Consider the following 23,931-nt stretch of genomic DNA (forward strand, 5'->3'; position numbering starts at 1 on the left):
GAGTATCCGCAGCCAGCACTATCGAATCTTTGAAGACGCTCCTCGATTAACAAGAAACATTAATCAGCTCGATGTCTTATCATGTCAGATTCGATTTGCTGCGGATTTTAATTGCTCCGTAAATTTAATTGCTGCAAACCAAATTTTCTGTGTGTTATTCCAACTGAATGCAACAAAAATAGGTGTGAAATGGCAGTTGTGAAGGGTTAAAAATATAACCAAGATAGAAATTTTTGCTTATATATTCAAAATTTGAATTTTTGCAATGTCAGTCGATATTTTTTCGGTTTCAATGAAATTGTTTTGAGTTTCTGCTTAATTATTTATATTTATTCCTATCGTTTATCTAATGATTATTTCATTCAGATTAATGGCATGAAATGACTCAGTAATGGAGATCATGCATGATATTTCGAGAAAAATGAGCATGGAACTTTTATATGAAAAAAAGTATCTTATTTACTTCTCAAATATATTCTACGGATGTAAATTATTTAAAAATTCTCAAATTTTATGAAAGTTAAAAGGATATATTTTTCATCAATGACACTTGCTTTTCAGTTTTATGTTAAATCGATCTTAGTGCTTTGCCACTGGTCTCCTATATTTCCTACCAATAAAGTAGAATTACGGCCCGTGAAAATAAAAGTATTTTAGGTTTGTTTCATATAATGGAATCAAATAAAGTAGAGTAATAACCAGAAGGCATTTCTTGACAATTGCTGTTATCAGTCTCGTTTCAAACGACACAATGCAGTCTCCAATCATTGACAAAAAAATTATGATCAATGGTTTCTCATCTGTATATAATATTTGAAATAATTTCGGTAAGCACTGTTGGCTGAAATGTTCAGGTATCCGATTCTTTCAATAACTACAGCAAAATCTGCCCAACGGATTTATAATTGCTCGTTCGTTTCGGGAGAAGTGTTACCACATGGTATAACATTAATCGTTATTTCGAGCATTATTACTTCAAGGACATACAAATAACCATGCACAATACCTGTAGACTACCTACAAAAATGCATCAAAAAGATTATATTTCTTATACAGAAAAGGTTCTTTGATAGTTTCGATGACTATGGCGTTCATTTTTAACAAACTGTGGTCGGTGGTTTTCGTTGTTGGTGTTGTGAAAAGTTGTTACAAATTTCCCGCAGACATGCCCGACCCCTGCGAAGATAAAGAATGTCATTTCGGGGCGCAATGCCGACCGTCACCAGACGGACAGACAGGAGACTGTGTGTGTCCCGAAAAATGTGCCACCTACGGGGACAGTAGGGGGTCAAGGCCAGTATGTGGTACTGATGGTCAAGATTATCCGAATGTGTGTGAATTGCGTAGGACAGCCTGCAAATTGAAAAAGGAGATAGAAGTGAAATTCCAAGGCACTTGTGGTAAGCTAGAATTTTAATTCTTCAAAGTTTTTAGAATTGTATAGTTTATGTACTAATTAAAGTTGCAGATTTAAACAGACAATTAAGAAAAAAGTAACATTTTTATTATTTTGCGTTATTACATTACAGCCGAAATTTAAATATCAACAATTTTCCCTTCAGATATTTTTTTTTTCATTATTTTTGTCTAATTTATCTAAATATAGAATGTTTATCCTTTAGGTAAAATTAATTATAAAACATCATTAAATAATTTGTTATAATTATACCTAAATTATTTTTTGCAATTTTAATTTCCCGTACATGAAGTGTAGATAAAGTTATATAATTGTTGAAAAATCGGCATTTAGGGTTTCGATGAATCTCCACGTTTCAAAGCTCACCTAGTTCGAAAAATATAGTTTTGACATTATGTATGTCTAACTGTCTCTGAACATAATTCAAAGACACTTTGAATTATAAGGATGAAATTTGGTATATGATATTATGACTAAAATTAAAGATTTCCATCAAATATTGAAAAATTCAATTTATAAGAAATAAATCTGTCTGCTCTATTACAAGTGAACTCAATAGCTCCAAAACGCAAAGAGCTAGATACATGGAATTTTGTACTTATGTCTATCGTTTCAAATATAGATACTTACCAAACTTCTAACCTACATAAAAAGAATCCTTCTGTACTTCCGCAAGTAAATAAATGTAATAAAAGGGAATTTTTTAAATCAATGTTGTATTGTGACTAAAACCGTAACTCCATGTCAAAATTCGTTTCATTCACTCACCAGAAATACATTCAATATAAATATTCGCTCTATAGAATCAATAAAAATGTTAGTTTCAGATCGAAGATGCATGTTTCATAAATACTGTTCGCTAATGCCATGAACGGTATATGATGCCTTACTCAAGGCTCATAATTTTATGATAAAAGAGATGGATAAACCATTATTTCAGAGTTTGCGAGAAGGTTTCGTGGAGACTACTCCCGCTGGTTTCTCAGTTTAACCCTTTCTAGGTCCGTGGGAAGTATGCTTCCCACCCAATTTATCAATCTTTGTATGAAATTATATAGGTTAGTATATGTTCTGACAAATTTTTTTAGTAAGTCAGAAACTTAGATGCTTCAGTTCTTTATCTCAAACAAAATGATGTGTCTTGATTTGTTACTCAATTATTAATTAACCAAATTAATTAAAATTAAATTTATCTAATAAGCTAAATGAATCCCTTTTCTTATTCTAATTTCAAGCCTAAAAATATGTTAACATAATATGACTAGAAAAAATGGCCCTTTAAAGGGTTAATCGAATGATTTATTTCAATTATTTAATCAATATTTCGTATTTGAATAAATGGATGGTTAAATTAATATAGTGTGAAATCAGTAATGATGATGTACTAGCTTGCTTTTATGAATCTTTATATTTGTGGTATTTTAAAATTCTGTAAAAAAAACTTTGTGCATCTAAGAAGTAAACATATGTAAACATTCTATGTGCATTTACATAAAGCAGTCCCATTCTTCACTTACAACACAATTAATAACTTAATGCTAAACTCATTTAACTAAGCTCATTTCTGAAATCACAAGATAAATGGTAAATACTCAGGGAAGGTGATTTTTACATTAAACAGCTGTTTGCAAAGTTGATAAAGTTTGATTCAATTCCTATCAAAATAAGTTTTGGCAATGCGTTTTGGTTCTTCAACACTCCGATCTTTCAGCATTTGAAATTTAATTGTTTTTATTAAATGAGAATTCATATTGTATTAACTTGTGAATTTCTGAATTTCTTTTTATGTATTCCTATTTTTAAACTTGTTTTTGTTTGTTACCCATTTATTTTCTTTCTCTCTCTCTCTTCTTTTCATTAAGCGTATATGATTAAAATGTAGCAGAAAAAGTATATATTTTCTAAATATACTCGGTAATACATAAATAAGTTATATATGTATAATATTAAATTTATTTTGGAACGCAAATTTAGCGAATGTATACTTCCGATGTGTTGATTCGGTATGATGATTTATTTTCCTTTATTGGAGAAGTTATTTGATGTTTAATACTTTAAGTAACGAAATGTGTGAAAATATTGATGAAAATTTCTAAAAAAAAAGACTATTTCAAAAATTTAGTTGAAATTCCAGATATTTAATAATAAAATTTCTAGAATTAAGCATAGTTGAATTAAAAAGTTTAGTAAAACATTTTTTTTTCCGAAAAATTAAAGTTGCTGTATTTTTATTGTTTTTCTGATATTACAATTTAATTCTGATGATTATCTAAAATTAATCATTTAATTATCTGCCATTTATAATCCTGATTTCTTTATTATTAAATTTAGCTGATACGAAAATTCCAGAGTTTTTTGTTTTTTGTTTTTTAATTTTATTTAGAATTTTTTTCCCCCAAAATACTAATTTAGCTATTCCAAAAAAGTTCTATATATTATATTAGAAAATATATTGCCTAAATGCAATTTTTCATCAATGCGCTTCTAAATGCAAGTTTAGACACTAAATGTTTTTGCCTAAGCTGGCAGTTTTAAATGTAGATATAGAATTTTTATAATTTATTATTAATAAAAATATTGAATGGAGTGTTATTTATTACAATTTGTGTTGAGAGAAGTATCTGCTGTCTAATTTATATTAAATTTCTTATGTATTATACTATTTTTATTGTCCCTAAAACAAATTATTTATAAACATTAAACTATAATATACATCAAAGACGCTATCGTTTAAAGCCATTATTTTAATAGTATTAATCTTATTCTATTAATTGTATTAATAAACGTGTGCACATATTCAGAGAACCGATAGCGTGAACGTGTCATGAAAAAGGAAATTATCAGATAGTCTTTCTTTTGAATGCACGCTATATTTCCTGTTATTGAGACTTCATTTATTCAATCAATTTATAAACTGAATAGATGATTAACAAATTCTTTGAACAATTAAAAAAATCATGCAATCAAATATTTGATGAAACAATGAAAAAAGTTAGAATTTCAATGCAACAATGAAATTTATTGTTGAAAATTATGCATAGGAGAAAGTTGTACGGCGATTAAATTGGTATTATAATAGGAAACATCTGTTCCTCTTTTATAATTATATAAAAATTAATGTATTGTAATACTGTTCATCGGGAATTATCGTAAAATTTCGATTAAATGCAAATTAAAATGAAATTTTTAAGCAAAGGCTACGGAGTATTTTTTTCTTTCCAAATTATATTTGTATTAAAATTTATTAAATAAAAAAATAAAATAAAAACGGAATATACTTTCTACTTAATTATTTATAGCGATAGATAAATTTACAAATTGTTGAAAGATCTCTTAAATTTCTCTCACACTTTTCTTAAAAAGTCGTTTTCCGAAATTATCTTTAGTGGCGAATATTTTTTCCCCTTTTGATTTACATAGTTTTAAGTTTTTTCGTTAAGAACTAAGTAAATTATCGAAACGTTATGATAACTACAATTTTCCTGCACATCTGGTTTGAAACTTTGAAAGGCTGTAGATATGCGTATATAACAATAATCCACTTCATATTGAACTACATAGAATAGCTGGTATTTGTTCCATCGCTACCAACTAATGTTGGCGAATTAAAAGCATCGATATGAGCAACTTTTCAAAGTGTGAATCAGACATGCTGGAAACTATGGAAGGGTTGTCATATGACGTTGAAATCGTTCGTAAGATTTGAATGGTTCTCGTTGAATACTTATAGCTGAATTGAACTCAAATTTAAATCCTTATTATGTTGTTGTTGTTACTTATGGCACATGTCACAGACAAGCCCGCTGACTTTGTCAGCAATTTAAGCCGATATAGTGCAGTAGCTTCTGAGGGTAAGGGCCCCTGAAAACCCAAAGGCAGAAGTCTGACTTCTATCTCATATATAAATGACACTTATTTGCACAACCACTTTTTTTACAGAGAGGAGGGCTCTTTCACAAACTGCACAGATAAAACACAGGATAAAGAACAACCATGCCCGGACCAGGACTCGAACCTGGGACGCTCAGATCAAGGGGAAGACTCGCTACCCCTTGGCCAGGACACCGGCATAATTTATAACGTTCGAAGAACATGCAATAAAAATGTACTTTGATTTTGCTTTCTTTTAATAGCTCTGAAAAATTGGGATATTCATTTAACAATGTCATGAATTATTATCGTCACAAATCTAGAAACTAAAAAAATACTTTCATAAGTGTATTTAAATATTTTTTTAAACGATCATAAATTTAAAAAATCATATAGAGAGAGATATTAAACTGGTATACAACGAGTTATTCAACGTCTGGCAACCTGATTGTCCTCAAAATATATCGTGGTTTTTTTATCATTCCAAGTATACATGCTAATGTGCATTTTTTTATTAGTTTCTATTTTGCAATAATCGATGACATATAAATTTCGTTTCGTTGTATTTAACTAATGCATAATTATTCTTGGGAATAAAATTTTAAGGCTGGCCACATTACAAACAGCAATGTAGTTAAGTTTTTATATTCAGATCTGATAATAGAATTTTATTTAATATTTTATTACAATTTTCTTCAACAAATATAGTTCATTCATCGTCATCATTGATATTATAAAAACTGAATATTTATGCAATATAAAACTCTCTCAACCTTTAGAATATGTCTAGACTAAATCTCACAAATAATTTTATGAAAGAGAAATAATGGATTATTTCTCCCATTTTAAAATGTATGTTTTTTTCTCCATTATTTAGAATATAATCTTTTATCTCTTTTGATCATTCTCAGACCAGCTAAAGGAAAAAGACAAAATTTAATCTATTACTTTTTTCTTCTTTAATCCAGTGAATGCACAAAATTTGAAGAAAGAGCATGTGGGCATAAAACGATCTATAGGGTGAACGAAAATTTTATAAATTGTACTCTAAAATTTATCAATTAACTGTTGAACTATTGCGCAAGTCAATATGCAGTTTTAAAAATTTTGTTGGTATCCTATATGTTACGATAGAACGATAAAATATCGGAATATTTTGCAAGTGAAACCTTCGTATATACTCTTAGGTTGAAATCGCTTTCGGTAACGATTATAGCAGCCATTTTTAAATAATTCTACTTAAAATTATCATCAATTATTTGTAGGTTTTATAATCATTTAAAGAAAACATTATTTTGATAACATGCATGAGATTCCACAATGAATGGAAGGTTTAGATATTAGTAAGATGATTCACGGTGAACTATCTTGTTATGCAGGTTGTTATATTAATGGATCGACAGGATTGTAAGCAGACACCTAAAAAAACAAATTTTTGAATGAAAATTGCACCGTAATCCTCGATGAGAAGGTGCAAAATGCTTTTAGATTTAGACGTCACTGTGGGGCGATAAAAAGATTTATTTTATAACTTATTACTAGAGTGTTTGGACATGGTGTTCATTAATAGCATTGTCCAGTCTATAACGGCATGGGATTTTTTTTCCAAAACGCCCTCAAAGATATAACATGTGCTTTTGAGATCCTCTGTTATGTATAAAGACATCACATAACGACTAATTTAAAGTTGGGACAGTAGGAATGGGACATGGATTAAGTTCTGGAGAACGTTGAGGCCAAGAAATTATTCAAGCACGTCCAGTTAACGTGTGTGCTATGGGAGTGATTGCCGACACCGCGGGGAAAATGTACAGGGGCAATTTCATATCTTGCTACACTGCGACCGGCTTTCTTAGCGATCTTTTCAAAAGAACATTTTGCAGAAAAAATAGATACGTCGCTCCATTCAGTCGTTCTTATAACAAATACTTGGCAATAGTCATCAGGATTCCAGTAAATTCGTTGACGCTGAACCTCTGATGAGATTTCCATGGTACACTTGGATGGGGTTATCCATCTTCTATAAATATACATTGAATTTTATTAATAATGCCCTCTGAGTTCAATGCTTTAATTCATTTCTCGCAATTTTCACCTTCTCAACATTGTTTTCGATACCATGTTTCATTGAGATTCTCGTTTGATTTGGTGCCTACTAACAATCATCTGAGTTTGTCGGTTCAATAACATAACATCCTAAATATAAAGGAACAATTTCAAGAATATGCTATCAAATAATAACGAAAATAGGTAATTTCAGAGTGCTATATATTTTTCACCAATATAGTTCTACATTTATAACTAATTCTATATAAATTATCATCAATTATTTATAGATTTTAACTTTATTTAATGACAACTATTATTTTGATAATAAAAATCTGAATTGATTTAGTTTTGATGTTAAAAATATTTTTTAACTATATTGTTTTAATGTAAAGTTAACTATATCGAAAATTTTGTGAATTATTTAATATTAAACAGCCTTCTACAAACTTTTTCTATCAAGTTAAACTACACTGGTGTAAGAAATTAAGATAATTTTCATATTTGATCTACGATCTCCAGAACTACTGGGCAGATTTTAATAAAATTTGTTGTGAACATAGGTTGATATAATGCAAAAAAACATTCAACAGTTATAATAGACACGCATGCTTGCGCGTAACACTTATGGAAGTCTGAAGGTCTGAAACAGCGGTTGCAAAATACACAAAGGAAATGGGTTAGTAAGGGGTATGGTCCCCTCTTTCAGCTATACACGCCTTGCAACGTGATGTCATACTGGGAATAAGGCAGTTTATCAGTGCATGTGGCAATTGGTCCCACTCATTCACCAACGCTGTTTTCAGTTATTGGATGGATCTCGAAGGGGGGGGGGGTGCGAGTTGCAATTGCTCTCCCCAGAGAGTCCCAGACATGCTCTATAGGGTTGAAGTCTGAAGACCTGGCTGGCCAATCCATCTGACGAATATCTTCACTCTCGAGAAATTCGTCGACCAGAAGAGCTCCATGTGGCATCGCGTTATCGTCCATTAAGATGAACTTGGGGCACACTGCACCCCGGAAAAGGCGAACATAGGGCTTCAAGACCTTATCCCTATACTTCACACCAGTCACAGAGCATCTGTCAAAGACGTGGGGAGGTGTGTGGCAATCTAACATGATGCCTGGCCAGACCATTACACCGCCATTACTGTCGATTTTGCGGACATTGGAGGGTAGGTAGTGGAGCCCTGACTCTCCATATGAAAGTACGGCGAGAATCGGTGTTTAGGCTAAAACGGGACTCATCGGTGAACGGTTGCCCATTGCTCCATACTCCAATCAGTATGTTGCCTGCACCATGCTAATCGGACTCTCCTGTTCGTAGACGTGAGCGGGACGCAAAAAGGCGGTTTTCTGGCAAACAATCCTCTCTCATTCAGTCTCTTGGAGCAAGACACCCGTGATACATGGGTTCCTATGACTGTATACAGGTCCCGAGAGAGCTAAGAAGCTGTAGTCCCTCTGTTACACCTCGCTAAAATGGAAAAATGGCGACCTTCTCGGGCCGTCGTGGCTCTTTGACGACCTTCCCCAGGATTTTTCTCGATGAATCCTGTATCTTGGAACTGTTTCCATAGGTTACACACGACGCTGGACTTGAAATGAAACTATCTGCATATCTGGACTTGCGATTAGCTTGCCTCTAACCTGCCCACAATTCGCCACCTCATTCCATCATCTAAACGTTGGTGGTTACTCATTTTTACTGTTCCAAAGTGAATTTCACCGATTTCTGCAAGATAACACCAAGAAATTCGCCGATGTGTGCTAGCGAACGAAATTCGTCTTACCCTCCATGCGCTTATAAAGCCTGTTTTTCTTCTGGCTCCATCTACACACACGTGTACGCTTACGTATTAGCCGTACAACATTTGCATTTTTATCTAGAAGCAAAGGTTTTTCCTTCAGTTCAGTTCTTTTCATGCAATTCGATAAAATAGGCAAGTTCTCTTAATTTCTTACACCAGTGTATGTTATTGATTAGAAGATGAGTTTTGAATTACATCTTCAAATAATAAATACAATTATTATCAAACAGTGAAAAATTTTTAAAAATGAAACAATGGCAAATGTCAAAATTTAATCTACTGCAAGGAAGCTTTAATGAAAAAGTAAAAAAAAATCATTTTTGCAAAACAAAAATTTTGGGAAGACATTAATTTTGCGAAATAAAAGTAAATTATGAAAGCAAAATCTATTTTTTGTTCAGTGCTTGGAATCATTACCTAAATGAATAGATAAACTGAGGTGATTAATAGTGTTTTTTAAATTCTAAAATCTACTGCTTTTAATAAGATCTGGCTCAAATTAAATTTATTAGAACCTATTAAATGTACTATTTCTACACTCATTTTTCAATTTTAAAATTAGCTTTATAGATTTAAAAAAAATGTAACAAACCTCCCCATCTAATTTGAAAAATTTTCATCGTATTTTTTGAAAGATATTCTATTTTAAAGATTTATATGATTAACGAGATAATAAACCTATTGATGTATTTTTATAATGAATATTTTTACTGCTTTTAAATGGTATAAATGTTTACTAGTAGTGGAAAAACTTAATTTCTTTGCAGTAACGGTGACAAAATCATTTAGAAAGCAGGATATGTATAACAATTATAGTTTATATACGTTCGAATAATCGCCAAGATAATGGTTTCAATTCGTTATAGTAATATGCAAAAGTAACAGCACATTTCGCGTAAATTATTTGCTTATTTTTTCCATCAACATGATTCTCAATAGGTTTCAAATTTCATTCATCAAAGAGCAGATGATTCACAAGAGCATGAATAAGACTTATAAATGAAGAGTTGGTCTACATTTATTTGCTTCGTATCAGGGAACGTAGACTGATCCGGTTATAGGAGGTTTCGTCTCATTTTTATTTTACATATCAGTAAATCACTTACACAGCAAAAATTTATTTACAATCTTTAGCTTTGTATCAGTAAACGTATACTGATCTGGTTATAGGAGGTTTCGATCCTTTTTTTCGATTTTACATAACAGTAAATGACTTACACAGGAATATGCAACATTTAATTTTATACACTTTGTAGTTTTGTATCACGAAACGTGCACTGATCTGGTTATAGTAGGTTTCGTCTCTTATTTTAAAGAACAATAAATGACTTATACAGCAATATAAAACATTGAATTCAATATGCATACATTAAAATATTTTACTTATATTATAGATTTCGAAATTACTCAATTTGGAAATTTATGAAATATTACTTTTAGACTTCATTAATGTATGTCAAAATAAACGAGATCATCAATATTATTTTAATGATATCTGTGAATTTATTTTTTTGGAAAACTTAGTATTAGCCTGTTCTTAATATTAACAAAATGAATTACCATAAAAAATAAAGAATATATTATTTATTATACTTATAGATTATCTAAATTTGACCTATTCGAGATCGGAGGGTTATCTAGCCGGAATAATCCCTACTGATCTTCGGCATCTGGTCATTTACCATGAATACTAATGATATGAATCTACTAATGCACGAATCTCCGAACGGAGTTTATAGGCACTGAAAGGGGATACGGAATGGAATTGGATTCACTCATTAAATTTGGTTGAAGATATCTAATGTGTTTTGAAAATTTACAAGAAAAATTTATAGAACTCTTTATGATAAAGTTAAACCAGTCTTCAATTATTTTTTATGCAAGGCATTAAGATGCAAACAAAAACGAAACAGACCTGGTTCCTTTTATAAAAGCAACTTTTTTTCAAATTTATGAAAAAAAATGTAAACAGATATTCTAACTGACCTAGATATCTGGTACATTTTAGTTTTACATATAATGAATATTGTAAGTATTCAAATTGTGCGACTCCAAGCTGTATATTGTATTTGCATTATTCATGTGGCATTTCAAATTTGTCTTACAAGCATTGTTACTGGTTCCTCTACGACGAGACTGTTTGCTGATGTCATGAGGGTGCAACTATCTTGTATAATGCATTCATACGATGCAAATTTAGGCAAACCGAATTAATATTAAAAACAAGGACGATGTGACGCATTTCACCCAGAAGATTCTTCTGCTGGAAAACTAGACATTATAAACCTTTTGCACACATTATTTCATTTAGTGGCATGATTATTACTCCATGTATTAATACCCATGATGTTATCAGCATGTGTTATCTATTTGTAAAGTAGAATTTCGCATCTTGAAGAAATAATTCGATAACTATGTTATTATATTATATAAAATAATTTTTTTCAATAGTATTTTCCCAAAAATATCTTGATTCTCTTTCTTATTTTATTCCTTCAGTATTTACAGTGATTACAGTAATTACTTTGCCTTCATCTTCTTCAGGGATTTCTACCTCATCACCATCTTTCATAACCTATTGCATATATTTGGGAATAATATTCATTTTTTAAGACTTTAACCTTCTTAAAAAGACCCGTTACAATGACTTCTGCACAACCCAATCTAATATTCTATTGTAGATTTAATAAGCAATGCAAACACAATTTTGACTTGAATTATTTAGCACTATATAAATTTTTCTACTTTATTTGCTTCAATATTTTCAAATAAAATTCTGATTAGGGGAATTGTAAATGATAATAAATATCAAAGTTTCGAAACGAAACTGAAGTTTCTGATCTTAAAGGCATTTACAAACAGATCTCTGCTTTTATATTACCTTTGCCTCCTTATTAAAATCCTATTTTGTACAAAATAGGATACGAAATATCAAGGATGTTATCGCTAAGATTGTGATTACATTGTTACTAAGTTATTGAGCGTTTCGTGCTTTTAAGGAGGCATCTAAATTATTTCTCATTGGATACAGAATTTATAAAGTTATTCAGAATTATCTGCTACGTAGTACTAAATTAATTCGTGAATCAATTAAATATTATGTAAATAATGTTTAATGTATGAGTGTGCGCAAGAGATATATAAATTGGAATTAAGGAAAAAAAATTATTTTATAAAGTTTTTTATTATTTTTCATTGAAGAAAATATTACATTTTTAATTCAAGTTAATGCATGGATTAGATTTTGTTTATAAAAAAAATCTGATTTTAATGGGAAGCTTTTAACTTCTAGAAAACTTTTCCAGAAGTAGCCTTTTAACTTCCGGAAAATTTTACAAATAAAAACATCAAGTTTTCAAATATATTTTATTCACGGCCTTCTTTGAAAGAAAACACTGGCTAATGTTTTTTTTTTTTTATATATATAAAAAATAAAGAATGATGCATATTATATTGCCATAAACATTTTTGCTTAACTACTCCAGAGCCATAAATTTTTGAGGTATGCAGCTAGAAACAAGAAAGTTGCATCTTCTTATTTTATGCAGTTTTAAAATCTAACCTCTTTTCAAAACATTACGTTTCGTGAAAGAAATAACGCGGAAAAGTTTTTTCTAGAATGCAGCATTTTATATGTCACCCATTTGCGATGCAAACATCATACTTGGGGAAAGCAATAAGGAAGCAGGCTTGTCCCAAACTCAATATTGCACGCAGCGAGGAGATGCAACAAAAATAATAAAAAATGAGCAACATAACCTGCACTGAATAATAACAAATGTCACGCAGATAGAAGTCTGGCCAACTGCCAAACTTTAACTACCGAGTCTATTTTCGAACGAAAAGTTACCCAGCGAATTTTATTTATTTTCTTGTCGTCGACCACTCCTCCACGCCTATTGACACAGTTAAGCAGACGTTCGGTTTCAAAATCAGGAGCATTATTAGAAGCAAAGCATTTGAAAAATTAGGGCATTTATGTAGACTTTCCTACCCTGGTAAAAATTTCTACAGCAATGTTTTTTATCTTGGTTTTTTTCAGTGAAAATTAATCACACTATCGATTTTTTTTAGAATCTGAAAATATAATTTATGTCCTTAGGTTTAGGGAGACATTAGGAATTTAAATAAAGCAAAAAAGTGATATTTGATTTCATAATAAGAATTGAAAATATGTTTCTTTTAAAACTTTATAAATAATTAGTTTGTAACGAACCAATAAATTGTGAACAATCTGCAGCACATGTCGTCATTTCTCAAATTCCATCAAATTTATATCTGTTGAATAAACCAAATACATTTTTATTGCTGCCAAATACACAATGATTATATCATATATCAAAAGCATCAAAATTCTGAAATTATTGATTCTTTATAGAGCTAAAAATATATTTAATAATTCAAACTAGAGAAATTTAATAACATTTGTGAAAGAGTAAAGCAGTTTTAAAAATCAAATTATTTTAGACACTATACATATATTGCTGTTGCCAAGCTTTAAGAATGAAACAGAATATTGCATTTAGAATAAAAATGTACGATCAAGTATTGAGGAAAAAATAGTAATAAAACAATGCAAAGTATAAGAAATAAATAAATCCAGACGATAAAAAAATGTGAAATTGTAAAAGAATACTGTTTTAAATATTCCGCCCAATGACATTGTTTTTGAACTGATTGTCTGTCTTGTCTTTATTAACTGAAACAGCTGTTGCATTCTGTGAGTGACGATTTTTACATCATGTAATTTATAGAAAAGATAATTTGCCTACTGGTTCACCAGTTTGTCTGCATGCCTCAGAGCAAAATTTTAAACTTCCTTTAAGTTCCTTACCATTTTTTTTAGTGCACAATTTTTCTCCATCAATTAGTTTTCACACATTTGCAAATGCAAGATTATTCATTTCAAATGCAATTTTAAAAGAACCGGTAAACCAATTAAATTAAAACATGAGAGAAAAATATATTTTAATATTTTCAAAATTATAAAAGTGTTCGGTAGGACATAATACATTTTATTATCTTGGGAACTAGAATGAAGTGGATGAGATCTTCACTACTATGGCGGGATATTCTTAGAAAGTTCGCCATTTGATGCAACTCCAAAGTAAAAAATTAAAAAAAAAATGATGTTGCAAATTAAACACCTAAGTTGCTTTTTGTATTCACTTTATCACTGATAAGTTAATAATTATTTTAATATATTTTACCACGGTACATAATATCCAGCAAATACTGGGTGTTAAGTTTGCCAATTTTAATACTGTCAGGTCGCACAGTTTTTATTTCACTCACATTTTTAGTACAGCTTGTGTTTTATATATACAATCCTGTATTATTTCAGTTTTTAAACATTAAGTTTAAATAATGAAGAAATACTGCAATTGAGGAGCTAATAAGGCTTATAGTAAACAAAAGTATTAGTATACTTGCATCATTAATTCAACTGAAACCCAGAAAAAAAAAAACTATCGAATTTCAATTAATTAGTTTGGTTTCAAAATTGCATCTAATTTAAAGTATTCTGATGTTATTCAGAACCGTTATCAAAGACAATAAGAAGAAATGTTTAAAGTCTTTCAAAGTATAATAACGTTTATACATGCAATCAAGGAAGAACTAAATACCAAAACTTTATAAATTTCAAATCACATTTAGCGAAGAAGCTGGTTTACCGAGAATATTGCGTTACTAATATACAATATATCGAATACCGTATACCTAATTCATGTTCGTGACTAAGTAAAAAAAAATGTTTTTAATCATAGAACTGTTACTAACATTAAAAATGCATTATATTTTAATGGTTTACACTTATTTTCTTTACGTAATTTAAACTATATAAATGCTTTATAATAATATAAAGTTCATATCTTATAACAGCACAATCCTATTAAACAAATAATTGTTCGATTCATCTTTTATCTAATTTTTGGGGTACTTTAATTTTAAATGATGATTAATATATTAAATGAGGCAGACTTTAAGTTTAATCTTTTCCTTTTTAGCTTTCAATAATGGAAGACAGTCATGTGATTAAATATTTAATAAAATAATGAAAAATATTTGAATTTCCGTTCAAAAATGAAATATATTGAAAATATTGCAATAAATACGCTTTTAAAAATTGACGACTAAATATATATACATATATCAACGATTAAATGGGCATAATTAAAACAATTTTTAAATTATAAAATTATGTCTAAGAAATAATATTTTTGGAAGTTATAGCGGAAAAGCGTCAAGGTTTTCCGCAATCTTTAATTAATAGAAATTCTAATTCTAAATATCTCTTTCTCTCTCTCTCTCTCCACCCCCCCCCCCCCCACACACACAACCTTTCTGAATTCTTATGACCTTTCACAACATTAATAATATATATGTGTTAAATTTGCCAGCTGGTCTGTAGTATGCCCATGCATACAGAAAAATACAGATATATCCATCTTTATTTATAATAGAGATAGCAATTGGATACATGGAAAGTAAACAAGACATAATGAATTCGTATTCTTATGTATTGGTTCTGTTTGCAACTTGTATAGATTCATCCGTAGTTATTAATAGCGTTGCAGTAGTATTCGCTAAAGAATAATTATCCACAAATATGTTTATTTAATCTTGTTGGTTATAATAAACGTTGTCTCGTTATATTAGATGACAGTCTGGCCATTAGCCGAAGTAGGTAAAAGAATAATTATCAGACAGATATTTAGAAGATATTTCACTATATGGGCTTATATCTCTCATAACGAAATGCTAAAGCAGGCTACTGAAAGCAAGAAGATAGTAATAATAATTAAATATCTATAAATATCCGCTTTCTACAAAAATTAATCAACAAATTCATATATGAGAAACTTGCATCTTAATATATTATAAGCGGTTTTCTTCCTCTTTGACATCGTGGAATATTATATCAAAATAGAAGCTTTAGAAACTAAAGAGATCTGTTCCTTCCTGTTTAGAACTTGTTTTGAAATAAAACTAATTAGTAAAAAGGATTATACTCTAATTGTATACGTTATAACTGCTGTCGCTTTTGACGGCGATCATGACTTTTTAAACAACGTTTTTTCTTTAACTCCAACTATCTAGGGTAAATATTGTCTAATTCTAAAAATTTTGAAATTTCCAAGTATGACGAGCTTGACTATATTCTTGCAAATATCAAGCAATTAATCACACACGTATTTATGAATCCATACGTGCAATTCTCTTATTTATAAATTCATGCGCACAGTTCTAAATTTCAAGTTCACGAGTATGTCCCAACATTTCTGCGGAATTAAAGATCCCTACATGCTACATGCTTATTGAATAAATATTTAAAAAGATTTTTGATACTAGATTTTTAAAAAAAGTAATACCGTTAGGCACATAGAATGCATCTGCATGAAACACATTTTTAACATCGCCAGCGTTTCTCAGAAATGACGATGTAATGGATTGAAAAAATCTCCAGAAAAATAATCAAAGTCTCACTTCTCCAGAAAGTCTGGAACAAATGGTCACATCCCCTGAGGGAGAGATCTGCGATTGGCTATTTTCTACCTGACTTTAGCACCCAGTTGAGTTTCCCCGGTGGCAAGTCATTTAGATACGATGGACAACGCAGTTCTAGTTCTGCAGATTTCGCATGAATATCCTATTTCGAGAGAAGAAATTTATTTCCAACTGATTGCGTTCACAGTATATAGTATTAATTATAAAATTAATGATCTGATATTAAGTGTAGAAAAAATATATATTCAAGTTTTTTTTCACAAAGAAATTTTTTTATCGTATTCAGCTATGAGGTTAAAGATTTTTTTTTTTTAATGGAAGCAAAGTAGTGGAGAATAATTGATTAAAAAAGCAAACTCTTGAAAGATAGTAATTGGGAAGAAGATTATAAAAGGGGCAATGTTAACATGGGAATTAATTGAATAATAAGAAGAAAATTCGTTATGGAATTATATAGATATTTATAAACATAGTAATTGGAAAGAGGATTAAAATAGGGACGAAGTTAACATGGGCATTAATTGGATAAGAAAAAGTAAATTCGTTATGGATTTATATAGATATTTAAAACAGTAATTGGAAAGATGATTTAAAGAAACACAAAGCTAACTCATAATCTCCACATAATTTTTCTATTATTTGTGAATTATAAGACTATTATGGAGAATGATAATAGAATAGAAACCTGTTCAGAAAGATTCATTGTTCATCAATAATAAACGAATTCTAGATTTTTCTAAATGTCATTAAACTAATCCATTCTATTCATTAGAATTCACTTTAGATGAATTGCTCTTCTCGTGTGAATTCTTCTTCAGTGGTAAAGATTCCATCTTAAATGGAATAATTTTACATGCAATCACTCTTTCGGATCACTTTTGACTTATGGCATTTTGTATATTATGAGTAAATACATTCTTATTTAAATATATTCATCTGCAAAGACATTCTGGTAAGTAAATATATTCTATATTTTCTGGTAATGTGTCAAGCATTGAATTCGAAATTAAACACTAAATCGTCATTAGTTTTTCCATCTTGTCTCGCTGTTTAGTCTTCATGCCTGGAACAGCTTTCTTAATACCGAAGAATGGAAGGCACCTTTGAATATTCAACACATTGTGGATTACCATATATTTTATCCTGAATACCTTGTTGTCTTTGGTTTCTATTTTGTTTTAAAGTCTGAGAATTTTAGGCCACATTTAATATTTTTCATGATTGTATGAACTATGGAACTCTTCTGAAAAAATTTATTTTTCAATAATGTATTAAGATCTTTGGTTGAAATATTACATTATAATTAAAAATAATTTTCAACATCTTTATCTCTTATTTCATTTATAGGCTGAAAGATTTTTTTAAAATAAAATATATAACTATAATTTCATTAGTATTGTGAAGCAAGGAACTTTAATACGTTATATCTTTAATGAAGTCCTAAATCGTATACATTTCAAATAGCTGTATATCTTAGAAACGTAATCAGAAAACAAACCATCAATAATATCAACTGACTAAATAAAAGTATTATAGGTCTAGAAGAAACATAAAATTACTTGTATGAAATGATTAAAAATAAATTGAAGGGGAAAAAAGACGGAGATTTAACTCTTAATTTATGCAAGCTAAATTAAGAGCATCGATGTTTATAGATATTTTCTGTAAGTCTTGAAAACGTACTGGGCAATATGCTTTACTTAAACTATTAGAATGATTTGAGGTGAAATACTCTATCCATTAATTAAATCCATCATTATTTACTTTTCATTACAGAATCTATGATTACATTTCCAAGAAGTACTGTTTGTTGAATCTATTCATCATCCTGCTTTGAGTTTGCATCAAAACTAAATGTTTAGCATTTCTTTCACATTTTTAAATGGTTGTTTCCTTACAAAATAACATCTTCCCTTCCATTCATTTGTGGAAAAATAGAAGGGGATGTTTCAGTTTAAATCATTAACTAGGCCGTCTCTCGTAATGTTGCTGTTTTTTGAGATATTTATTTCAATATTCTGAGAAATTCATTTACTGGATTTATGTTATTTTCAAACAAATAATTTTTATTAGTTTAAAGTTTGCTAAAGGATATATGCAAGATAGTTATGAATATTTTAATAAAATATATAAAAGGGACCTTTCATATTAGATTAACTTTTAAACAGTATTTTAATAGAATTTTGTTTAAATAGTACTTAACTTTTAAAATTTATTTTCGTTAAATAGTGTTTAATTTTTAAATAGTAATTTATTTTAATTTAAGTGATCTTACGATTTTCATTATAATTATTGTGTATTATACAAAAATATGGCACTGCGTATGTAAAAGAAAACAAAGCCATGGAAGAAATGATCATGCTCATAAAAAATGTTTAGCAAATTTTTAGCTACTTATGGCTGCAGAGAAATTTTAATCACGGCGTTAATTTTCCATACAAAGAAACCATAAAAGATTTACTCTCCCCTTGGCTAGGTTTAGTTTAGTTATATTAATGATACGTTTTAAAGCAACGCTAGGGCTTATTTTGGGATGTATATTTGAACCACGATCAGATGACAAGGACCTGACCTGCATTCCTCTCTCCAAACTTTCAAATCCCATCAACAGGAGGACACTTTGTTCGGACAGATTTAACGTTTTTCAGGCAGCTTACGAGGCTGTTCTTCGGTGGAATCGGGTATCGAGCACAAAACCTTCGGTTCCGAAGCCACCACTCGGCCCCGTCTTGGTTAGGATTCATTGTAAACCGAGTTAAATTTGATACTACATTAACAGGAAAAATGAAATCTGAATCTTTGGGCATGGTTTGATTCCTAAATTAAAAATAGACTCGCATAGTACTTCAAATCTCCATGCAAAGTAAAAGTTTGCTTGCCTCGCTTATATTTCTGCATCATTTTATAATGGAAGATTTCCACGAAACTATAGAAACCATGTAGTGCATTTATTTTCTTGAAAGTAATATAGTTACAAATACATCAATAGAAAAAGTAAAAATTAAAAATAATACAGCAGCCATGCTGAAATAATTTAACAGACAATTTTTGGTGTCCATATTTATTATTTTTCTCAAACAACATTTTAGATGCTAAGGATTCTCAAAATTATGAAGTTATATTAACAAGAAAAAAGAAACAAGTTGGTAGTGGGAAATATTATATTATATATTTTGGGAGGTTTTGATCATATTTGTATATAAAGCTATCAAAATAGATATATCAAAGGCAGAGAGTCTAGGGATTATTTTTATCATGTCATTACATTATTTGCCTGCAATCAGTTTGTTTTATTTGCTCGAGTCTTACATCAATAAAACAAAAATATAGCCCATTAGTCTACAGTAGTAATCTATAATATATTTATATAAAATCTATATTTATATATAATCTATATGGTCTATAATATTTGTCGTAAGTTATCTATGTTATTAACTGTAGTTATCTAGATCTATAATTTATAATAATTCTAATCTTTAGTTCTGATATTTAAAAGTTCAATATTGTTGCATAAAGTGAAATAATGCGTAGTATCGCTGAATGTCTGAATTCAAAAAATTGTGAAAGTAAAAACATTTTTTATTGCTGGTATTACTGTTTTCTAAATAATTTGAACCACCCAATTGTTTATTTGAAAAGTTATACAATTCACTTAATTTTATTTCATCAGTGCAAGCTAATTTTCATTTTATACTTATATAACGAAAAACATACATTTATATATATATATATATATATTTTTATCAAATATTTTAATAAATCAAAATAAAAATGAATTTCCTTTGCAAACTATTGCAAAATTTATTAAAATAATACAAGAAAAACATCTTACCTTGTTATTATGGGTAATATGGTTCCTTATAAAATATTGGAGATTCAACGTGGGACTCAAGATTTTGAAATATTTCTTACAGTTATTGAGACTTCATCGAGGACAGACTGCGTAATCCACTTGAAAAACATCCAAATTAAACTAAGTTAATACAAAGAGAGGGGTTAAAATCCTTCACAGTCCTTTTCTTCTTAAAATTATTACAAGACAACCACCCAGAAAACATGGGGATTGAAAAAAGTTACCAAGGTGACACTTGGCTTTAAACCCAAAAGAAACATGCTAATTTGCTGAAAAGCGATTTCAACATGTGTAGAAAATAACCTAAAAAAATGTCAAATAATAATGCTAAATATCTTATCTTAAATTAAAATCAAATAAGGAAGATATAGATGAAAACTTCGAAGAAGGTAATCTATCATTCGTTCGATGGTCATGTTGGCATAGTAGTAAATGAGTTTCAACTTCGAAAGATTCTACATTTGAAAACTGATTCTTTCAAGCATTCGTTTGATTCACGTGAAATCCTTCATATATAATGACATATCTCCCAGACGCATCAAATTAATCCAATTTTAATTTTAAATCTACAAAATAAGTGAAATCATTAAGCAATTTAAAATGCAAAAATCATTTAAAACTGCTTTAATACCTTAAATGCCTTTTATATTATTATACGGGTATATATTAAATATATATTAAAATAACGTATATACGTTCTAATTTCGTATATATTAAAATAACAATATATCCCAAATAAGATGTAATCTAATGAAGAAGTGAAGTAATTAGTTAGCCAAGAGGTTCAAGAGAATGTCAAGTATCAAGTATTTTCGAACAATTTTGCTGCACAAACATCGAAAGCATTCAAGTGCCGTCATTGCCACTTGAACTGTTTGGGAGATACCATAGGCAAATCGATTAAAGAATCTATTAGGTGAGTTGTCATATAAAATAAATAAAGCTGTCTGAAATGTAAACTTTTTTAATTATAAAATATTAGAACAGTACATATTAAATTATTAGAAGCATTAAATAAAGCATATAAAGTTACTATTTGTGATATTTTAGAATATTAATTTTTTATTCAATGGTATATTATTTCTATTTGATGCAATGTTAAAGCCCTATTTAAAATCATTCCACCGTGCATACATTTTATTTGATAAAAAAAAATGTGTACATTCTAAGCAATTAACATTGCTCTATCTTACAGTTCATTGATTTATTTTCAATTCTTAAAGGATAAAACAAGTTTAAAGAATCAATTATTGCTAAATATATTTATTAAAATATATTTTACTGTAATTAATAATCAAACCATATGTATTCTTAAATGAATGCTTTTCTCGTATTATTAAAATAAATTAAAAGTCCACAGACATTAAAAAAAGTCGGAAAAAATTTAAAAAAATAAAAACTTTAGAAAAATCCTATATAAATAGGGAAAAAATTCTATATAAATGGATTATCTTCGTTGCTACTTAAAAAAAAAGTACAAAATATCACTGATAAGATTTAGATAATCGAATGACTAAACACACAAATAATGATGGTATTAATATTTTCATAGTAAATGTTCGATACCTTATCTACCAAATATACAGCGTATTTCAGAATCGCAAGAAAGAAGACGATTTAAACATACATTATTCTTGGAATGTGCATAATTCTTAAAAAATAATATTCGAAATTCATATTAAGATATATTAGCCGTGTAAGAGCTCAAGAATCCTTTATAATTTGTATATTCTTCTATTGACGAAATTTTTGCAAAGAAATAACGTTTATACCTGGTTAACGCAAAATAATATAAAATAAGATATTTTTTAGGCAATTCAAGAAAAATTATTTTCAAGATTTATAATCTGTTAAGAATAATAAAATATGTAAATCTTCAACGCAACCACCTTTTGACATATTGCCTACCAGTTTTTTTTTTTTTTTTTTGTAATTCCCAATAATATTCCTTGCGGCACTGGAGAGTTTATACTGCGAGACGTTTTATACTTAATTTAATTCTTATAGGATTTTTATAATATATGAGTGTTTTTGATTTCTTAGTTTTACGACTAAGGAGCGTTTTTGTTTATATATCTGAAAAACGTCATAACAACCTGGTCTTATAAATAATGCACTCAGTTTATTAATGTCACATATTACTTTTTATTTGCATATTTGCAAAAATAAAATATTTCAGTAGAATACTGAAATATGTGGATAAACAAATTGACAGCAACACGCATTAAAAATAATTGTTCTCTTAATTAGAAAAGGTTTTACTTATTGTATTTCCTACTTAGATTTACATAATTCATTTAAGGAGCTCAAACATAATTTCATGAAAAATCACAAATGTTTTTTTACGAATTTCTATTAGATAATAATTGGTAATAATTTTGTTTACTTTAATTACTGAAATGGATCCTGGTAGAATGGAGAAGGAAACGGAAGATTAGACTCACTCTTGAATTCTGTTTTGTGACGGAAAATAATTAGAAGCAATTAGAAGACATCGCGATAATCATCAGCCGTATTATGATCACGTATTATACTTGGAGGATAAATGAAATAATTAATTTTAAACTTTTCTTTGTTTTACAAACACTCACCAAGTAGTTAGTTTGATTGTTTCCTCTTAAGTTGTACAAATATTTCCGGAAATTTTAATTATTTAGAATCGGGATAAGATTAAACATTAATTTTATTGCGGATTATTTCTTTTTATTTTAACATATGAATATTATATATTTAAAATTGAAAAAAAAAACTATAGAAAGGAAAGTAGTTGAAATTACAAAATCTGATATTAAGTCAAATAATAACTTTTGAGTAGTTTCTAGAATCGTAACTCTTTTACGAGTAATAAGCACATTTTATGTTCTGAATGATGTACTTGTGTTTGCTTAGAAATTCCTAAAATATCCTAGCTCCTGAATTAAGAATTTATCTTGTATTTCAAATACATTTTATCTTAAAATGAAGTTCCTAAATGAAACAGTGCGTCATATTCTAACTGGAAATAACGATATTTCTTTTACTATCTCTAATTGTAAAAATTATTTTCCTAAAACGTTCTTAAATGCATTTATTTTATATCGATTCAAATTTTTAAATAAATTTAATGATTGAATATATATATATATATATATATATATATATATATATATATTATTTTTAAAGAAAAAGTTGTTTAAAAATTCATTTATTTTGTTCTAAATACAAATCCTTTCTGTGTATTTTATACCTACAAAAGCAAGGATAAAGTAAAAAGAAGTAAGCGTATTAGGTACTTATTAATTCTTTTAAAACATACATTTTACTATTCATCGAGATATCGACGCTACAGTATTTAAGTAAATTTGCCAATACGCCAGAAGAATTATTTAAATACCCCCAATCAATAGATCTTGGATGGAAATGAATATTGATTGGGAAAAATATAG

General features: G+C 29.0%; 1 protein-coding gene across 1 annotated transcript in view; it reads left to right on the forward strand.

Annotated features, from left to right (window-relative positions):
- Positions 1-278: 278 nt before the first annotated feature.
- The window catches only part of LOC129962213 (agrin-like), a 282,823-nt gene continuing 259,170 nt past the window's right edge, over positions 279-23,931 (forward strand). Inside the window, exon 1 of the mRNA XM_056075952.1 lies at positions 279-1,400. Coding sequence (XP_055931927.1) covers positions 1,079-1,400 — 322 coding nt within the window. The 5' untranslated portion in view covers positions 279-1,078. The remainder of the gene's footprint in view (positions 1,401-23,931) is intronic.

This window comes from Argiope bruennichi, chromosome 2 (genome assembly GCF_947563725.1).
Source record: "Argiope bruennichi chromosome 2, qqArgBrue1.1, whole genome shotgun sequence".
NCBI lineage: Eukaryota > Metazoa > Arthropoda > Arachnida > Araneae > Araneidae > Argiope > Argiope bruennichi.